Source organism: Myotis davidii, unplaced genomic scaffold (assembly GCF_000327345.1).
Source record: "Myotis davidii unplaced genomic scaffold, ASM32734v1 scaffold616, whole genome shotgun sequence".
Taxonomy (NCBI): Eukaryota; Metazoa; Chordata; class Mammalia; order Chiroptera; family Vespertilionidae; genus Myotis; species Myotis davidii.
The window spans coordinates 1,950,858-1,958,882 of NW_006291965.1; the positions used below are offsets into that span (position 1 = coordinate 1,950,858).

The window sequence follows — 8,025 nt, forward strand, 5'->3', positions numbered from 1 at the left end:
CCTTGACCGGAATCGAACCCGGGACCCTTCAGTCTGTAGGCTGATGCTCTATCCACTGAGCCAAATCGGTCAGGGCTCAACCTAAAAGTATTTATACTTGCCTTGTAACTTGGTTTCTTTAGATAATTTCACCTTTTTCATGTGTTTATTGCTTCTATTAGACTAATTTCCTTGCAGGCAGACAGGGACTAAATTTTCTATCCTCTGGAACATACATGGAGTGCCAAACACTTCTATAAAGGTAGGCATTCAATAGACTTGTTTTTACATAAACCTGAAACCGAAATGAGCCTTAAAAATGTTCAAAATACTCCGGCGTGGCTCGGTGGTTGAGTGTGGACCTATGAACCAGGAGGTCATGGTTCCATTCCTGATCAAGGCAGAAGCCCAGGTTGCAGCCTCGATCTCCAGTAGGGGGCATGCAGGAGGCAGCCGATCAATGATTCTCTCTCATCATTGATATTTCTATCACTCCCTCTCCTTCCTCTCTGAAATCAATAAAATTATTTAAAAAATATTTTTAAAAATTAAGTATTTAATATATTAAAATATTTAAATATCTAAATAAAACAGTTCTCATTTAAAATAACATACACCAAAAGAATATGAAAATATGCATTTATTACCAACAAAGTAGTATTTCCCACAAAGAGTTTTTTAATGACACACACACAACAGGACAAAATTATATTTCCTACCTACTAAAGATTCAAACTCCAAAGAAAATAAGCACATGTTAAAGACAAGTAGAAAGCAGCAGCAGATCTTTCCTTACTTTGAATACTAAAATCTTTTCAATGGACTCTTTCCTCAGGCAGTTCAATGAAGATTTTGTCATTAAAAGTACTTGCTTGTCACCTTAAGGTTTTTGCAATTTGAATGAAACAAAAACTAAGATTTTGCAGAAAATATATGAAATTTTAAGTGGCTGATACTCTAATGTGCTAGACATTATTCTTCTATTAACATGTTAAGATGATATATAATTTATCCTTCACAGCTCAAAATTCAATGCAAAAACAAATATTAACCTTGTCCAGTAAAAAAATGTAAATGCTAACAAATAAGTTATGGGATAATTGTTGAGATATGCTAAGTGCAATAAAATTGACCATTATATTTTATTTTCAAATGCACATAAAATTCAAGCCTCTCTGTCACACTGATACTCATTTTGCAAAAATCAGATGACTGGCACTAACTCAGACAATAAACAAACGACACCAAGCACATATTAGTGAAGATATTTTGTTGGAAAACAAAGTATTAAACAACAAACATTTTTGGTAACAATATCACTTTAGCAAGTTTTTCAGTGTTTATGTATCTTGTTCATACTAGGAAAAATGCTACTTAAAAATATTTTTCATAGTACATGCATTAGACTTAGTTTAAGAGGAGAAGGCCCTTTTAAAATTTTTATAAAGAAAACATTTTAAACTGAAAATGTCTAAGTGAAAGGACATAATCTATGGTTCATTACTTTTTGACATAATAAGAAAATAAATTTCAATGGCTAAGAATATACAAAACCAAAACTGAATGCGATTTTTCAATTTATTCAACCTACCAAGTCAAAAAAATTTAATTTTGTCATTACTGGTACTAACCCTTGGATTAGTCCATTATCTTACAAGTTTTATTTTTTAAAAGAATAGAATTTGTTTGGCACTGTTAATTGGCACAACTCAGAGATAAACAACGATTTTCTCCTCTATTCTTTCATACTGAAAGAAACAGTTAAGAACTAGATTTTCTAAGATAATGGGGTAGGATAGCACTGTAAGGAAGGACCTATAAGGTAAAGTTCTAGAAAAATTATGGTTTTAAACAAGTCAACGTTTTCCTTCACTCTTTACATAACACTTAAAAATTTCAAATATAAATTGTAGAAACCAGTATATGAAATCTTAAGAAAAATCTTACTAAAAATAATTATAAAAATGCTCTTAGAAATTTAAGATGTAAAATACAATTGACTTTAAATTAAAAAAAAATTCCACACACTTTACAGTTATTCCTTAAAAACCCTTGTCACTTGATTTTATATTCTGTCAGTCTTTTGGTTGCATTTTGCATCATCTAGTGGCCACCTTGTGGCATTTCAAAAAAGTCCCACTACCATTTTTAAACAGTACTTTTCCCCTTTGAGATACCAGTACAATTCTAATATCAAATTTCATAAAACTTTTTTAAAGGCCCATAAAATTCCATTTCCCATTGGTGATAAGGTAATTCTTAATAGTAATAAATGAATAGATTTGTCATAAATTATTACTGTACATAAGACGACATTTCCATATCAATTTTTAAAAATTAAATATAATACTGGGAGAAAATATGACTTAAGCTCTATAGTCATCTTTAGACTAAAGTAATTAAAGTTACTCTGCAATTAAAGCTCAGGGTTACCATGTCAACTAAACTTTTTGTGACTGATAACCCCTTCCACGGCACCTTTGATTTGAAATAGTAAACACTTTTAACATGGGAACCCAATGACTTGTGGTTAGAGTGGTAAGGACTCAAGTCAACAAAGACTGAAAAAGACTTAATTTTTACTACCGGAAGATGCTATTCCACAGAAAGAAGTTATTATGGTCTCTGTTCATCAACCCATTTGTGTTTAACATCACGTTTCCAAAAAAATGATCTTTTAGTCTTAATGAATCTCCTTTTATTCAGTTGAGCCATACTTATAAATAGAATGTAACAAAAAAATCCCTAAGGCCTCTTCTTTTACTTTATTGAGAAGGTTGAGTAAATGTTATACGCCGCCGCCGCCTTTGGAAAGCCTTTAAATTCCATCTGTTTGGTTCCAGCATATGAGGACCATTGTAGACAAACAATACTGTCATCTTTTCAGAATAAGGGAGATTTTGTAGGAGCTGTAAGTGTTAAAACAAGCTGTCATACAATGCTATATATACTAAGAAGTACAATTTTCCAACCTTACACATGTAAGAATATTTTTTATAATATTAATGAAACAACTCAATATATACCCTGCCAGACTGTGATCCTTACCTGAATTAGTACATCTGAAGCCTGGCCTAAGGAATGATCAACATGCTTAGGGAACCTTCTACATTCACAGGCCGAAAGGGATGAGACAACTTCTTAGGTAAGACCTTGGAGAAGTGTGTCCTCCAGAATTTTAATTGGATAGTCACTTTTGCTCATTTTTCCCACAAACGCTTCTCAAGCAACTTTTGTGGTCAGGCATTGTGATAAAAGTATATACCAGAGAAGGTTTGGTGTATAGGACATGGTGTTTGGAAAACAATAGGGTATTAACAGATCTGGCTATTCCACAGAGTATCTGCTGGAACAAGGAGAGAGAGTACACTATTCACTAAAAATCTGAATTTAGGATGGTCTCACCAATGGAATTTTTTTGTGTGGGAATACTTAGTTAAAAAAAAATCTGATTACATCAATAAATACATCTTTGAATACATAAGTTTTATAATTTACCCACAGTATATGGCCTAACAAAAGAAAATTTCCCATTGTAATGGTTCTAGCTTATAGAAGATTCTCTATAAAGATACTTCTGTTTTCATCATAGTTAGTTTGTGAATAGATGTTGGGATACTTATGGTTTCCTCTGGGCCATGGTAGTGGCAGTGGTGACATTAAGTGTTGCCAAAGACAGGCCTTCCCAGGAAACGAGGAAGCCCACAAAGTTCTAGGGTTTTGCATTCTCCTGTGAGTGCTAAAAAGGTACTTCTCTAGAGGAGTAAGTGCCAAAAGCAGGAAGAAATCTGTGTCCTAGAACATAATGCCATGTCTATGTTTCTGTCTCCCATAAAAAGATTTCTGATTAAGGTGTCACTGGAACTTGTCCCCTTTAGTAATATAAATACTACTGTAATCTTTCTAGTTCCTTTCCTGGAGTGTTCCTGCTCAAATGTACATATTCGGCCCAAATCTGCTACACGACCAAGACACTTTCAGCTTATTTATTACCTACCTTTGGCGTAATAAAGAAGTACTGAGAAGTGTTTTCTTTACAAGCAGTATTTACAACCATTTCAAACACTCTGCGTTCATTGATTGGGTCCATTCCCTAAACCATGACAATAATAATGATTACATTAAACTTATTATGAGATATAAGATAAATAAAACTCAAGTAAAAGAATAATCACTGTACCTGATTGATTTCATCAACGACTCGGAATGGACACCTATTAAGCTCCTGAAGTGCCATCAAATATAACATAGTAGAAACACTTCTTTCACCTCCGCTTTGATGATGAGGAGTTAATTCATGCAGTTGAGTACTACTTCGAAATTTGACTCTAATTCGAATTCCATATTTATCATAGTCTTCCTATAAGATGTTAAAAAAGTTAATAAAAGATGAGAGATCTTTAATAACCTCATACTATTACATAAAAATAGACTGAATAAATCAATTATAAGAAGAAAGAACTTAAAAGTTTAATGACAGTTTAAAGTAAACCAATAAAATATTAAAGAACCAGTTGCTATTTACAAGCTTTAGTGGGTCTCTAAGGATCTATTTCGGTAAGAAAAATAACCAGATTAAGAGTAACTTTTTTCCTTGTCTCATGCCATTCTTTTCAAGTTTAGTAGTTTTCCCTGAGGGTTTTTGAAATTACTAAGTGAAGAGCCCCATCGTGGAAAGTCATGGAAAGGCAGTATCTATCCCAGCTCCTTAAGTGCTAGGTTTTAAAGCTATAGGTGCAAATAATTAGAACAGTGGAATATCATGCCGTTTTCTCTTCGAAGCACCTGTGTATGTCACTACAGAGGGCTCAGTGTCCTCCCCTTCTTCAGCAGGTTAAGAAGAAAAATGTAGGCAGAGAATATATGCATACTTTAAATGACACTTAAATCTAATCAAATATATACAAACAATACTTAGCAAAAACCTGGCACATAATAAGTGCTCGTTAAATATCTGTAGTAATGAATGCACTTAGTGTTCTTTATATTTTGCCTAAAATGAGGCTGCTCTAAGGCTTGTTTACTGTTCTTTTTTTTTTTTTAAATATATTTTATTGATTTTTCACAGAGAGGAAGAGAGAGAGATAGAGAGTTAGAAACATCGATGAGAGAGAAATATCGATCAGCCGCCTCCTGCACACTCCCTACTGGGGATGTGCCCGCAACCCAGGTACATGCCCTTGACCGGAATCGAACCTGGGACCCTTCAGTCCGCAGGCCGATGCTCTATCCACTGAGCCAAACCGGTTTCGGCAACTGTTCTTATTAGTCATTTCTAGACCAGTCAGATTCAGATTTACCCTAAAAATGAGATAATGCAACTTGATAATTAAAGGTTAATAACTAGTTAATGAAAATAGAGCTTTTAAGGTCTAAGAGAGCACTGACCAAGAGAGATAATGCAAGCCATGCATGCATTTAAAATGTTCTAGTTGGAGCTCCAGTGGCGCAATTGGTTAGCGCGCGGTACTTATAAAATGTTCTAGTAGTTACATTAAAGTAAAAATATGTGAGATTAATTTTAATATTTAATTCAATACACCCAACATATCTTTAACATGTAATCAATATAAAATGTTTAAAGATATTTTACATTCTTTTTTCATACTAAGCCTTTAACATTTATGTATTGTACATAAATGTTACACACATTTTAGATAAATGTTACAGCACATTTTACACATTTCAGTGCTCAATAGCCAATTGTAGTTAGTGGCTACCATAATGGACAGCAGAGATCTAAGATTAACAGTAATAACTTCTATAAAAATACAAATATCTTAATCATAAATAAAAATCCTTATAGCTATCAAATTTTAGAAATACGCCACCTTCAATCTTTTTGCCCTCCAAAAGCAAAAACAAAGCAAATAAACAGTAAGTTTTAATACTTTCAATTCACTTTTTAAATTTATACATTCCTTTTATTCCAGAACAAATTTATTAACTACACTATTTCTTAACTATAACAGCTCTAATTGTTAGTTTTGTTTTGGGCTCTGCCACCCACTCTTTTTGCTCATTCTAGGATCCTTCCTTCATCTCACCGAAAGCTCTGGCTAAAGAAGGAGTTCTAGAATTATGACTGAGGAGCCCAGAATAGTAACAATCCAAGGGAGAGGCTGAGAAGAGATAAGAATGTCCATTTTCCAGGGCCCATGGCTAAGTAGGACTATTGAACTGAAAAGACGAAGAATCACTTCTATGGTACAGTGGAGTATCATGCCGTTTTCTCTTAGAAGCACCTGTGTATGTCACTACAGAGGGCTCAGTAGTGACATACAGAAACACAGAAAAACTATCCAGAAGAAACGGTACTATGCAATAGGTTCTAGATTAAAGGTTGGGATTTCTATTACCATTCTAACCATTGGTTCCCTATGCTTACTTGATTGTAATTATGCCTTATCTGGTCAAGAGGTTTGATAAAGCTCTCAGTAATCAAATTTTCATCCCATAAAAACTATACCACTTCCACTGAAGAAACAGAGTTAAGAGTTTAGGCTCTGGGATCAGATCTGGGGTTTGATTTTTTTGTTTTTTGTTAATCCTCATCCAACAATATATTTTCCATTGGTTTTTAGAGAGTGGAAGGGAGAGGGAGAGACAGAAACATTTATGTGAGACACATTGACTGGTTACCTCCGGTACATGCCCTTGACCAGAATCAAACCCGGGACCCTTCGGTCCGCAGGCCGAAGCTCTATCCACGGAGCCAAAGCGGCTAGGGCTCCTTACACATTGCTTAAGGTAATATTATTTTACCAACAATTGCAACGTATAAACTTATAGCTTAAGAAATTAACAAATTTTCAAATATTTTCATCTTGTGAACTGTTATAAATTCTGATCAAAAGGAAACCACTGACATTATACTTTATTTCAGTTATGTCTGCCAGTTTATGACTCGGCTAACTTGGAGAGTGGGAGATTTGTAAGGCAATGCAATGCATTTACTCTTCACAGCTGAATAACCATTACTTAAGTCTGGACATAAAGAGTGTCAAGTATTAGTCACCAATCTCAAATGTCAGATACACACATAAGTGACCCTGATGAAATTCTATTGGTGGTCCTTTCATTCCTTTGAACAATTTTTTAGTAAGCAGAATTTTCATATATAAATCTAGGGTAAATAACAATTAAAATTACTTGCCAGGAAACATTTCAAAAGCAATTTTACCTCATTTTCTATATGGAGATCAACTTCACCGGCACACTGCATGGAACTAAAAAAATTGCTGAATTTTTCATTAATTTTTTCTACCAGCTCTTTTAAAGGATTAAGCCACCTTTCTTTTACCTGCAAATAAAGGCAATATAAAAACACAATTTAAAAGAAGTGTTATTACATTCTGATATACTTTACATAAAACAAATTTAATCAGTATTAATATAGTCACAAGAACATTGCACTTTTTCTTAGAAACATATCATTTCATTTTGTATTATTCTACATGTCCATATGATTAATGGTAAGAACACAACAAAAAGAAAAGATAAAGAAAACAATTACCTGTGAAATGCTTTCCCTATATTTATCCAGTTCAACTTTCTTTATCTTTAGTTCCTCAGTTAATTGCTCGATTTCTTCTTCTCTTTTTGTGTATTCCTCAACAACCTAGCAGGGAAAAATCATTTCTTTAAAATAAATCTACCAAAGGATAAAATTACAGAAAATTTGCATTAATTAAAACATTAATTGAAAATGCCAATGTGTTGCATTGTTTGTATGTTCTTATAACATACTGAAAATGCCATTTTTTATTCTGAAAAAAATAAACACTGCAGTATTTCAGGTTAGCCCAACTATTCTTTTTATAAAGAAAAGGCACAGAACACTGTGTTCCTTAGGAAGAATCTATTTAAAATTCTAATAGATTCAGAAATCTGGCATTTAAAGCACATTGTTCCTGCTGTCTAGCTTATTATTACCAAGAGCTCTAGTACAGAGTGGGAGGCAAGTACTGGAGGAAACTATGTGCGCGTGAGTGTGTGTGTATGTGTGTGTAGGGAGAGGGTGGTGGTGGTGGCTGCAGTAGGTAA

General features: G+C 33.7%; 1 protein-coding gene across 1 annotated transcript in view; it reads right to left on the reverse strand.

Annotated features, from left to right (window-relative positions):
- Positions 1 to 601: 601 nt before the first annotated feature.
- Positions 602 to 8,025, reverse strand: part of SMC5 (structural maintenance of chromosomes 5) — an 80,359-nt gene continuing 72,935 nt past the window's right edge. Inside the window, exons 21-25 of the mRNA XM_015565009.1 lie at positions 7,496 to 7,602; positions 7,163 to 7,282; positions 4,160 to 4,339; positions 3,977 to 4,072; positions 602 to 2,888 (exon numbers count right to left, since the gene is read on the reverse strand). Of these exons, the coding sequence (XP_015420495.1) occupies positions 2,745 to 2,888; positions 3,977 to 4,072; positions 4,160 to 4,339; positions 7,163 to 7,282; positions 7,496 to 7,602 (647 nt within the window). The 3' untranslated portion in view covers positions 602 to 2,744. The remainder of the gene's footprint in view (positions 2,889 to 3,976; positions 4,073 to 4,159; positions 4,340 to 7,162; positions 7,283 to 7,495; positions 7,603 to 8,025) is intronic.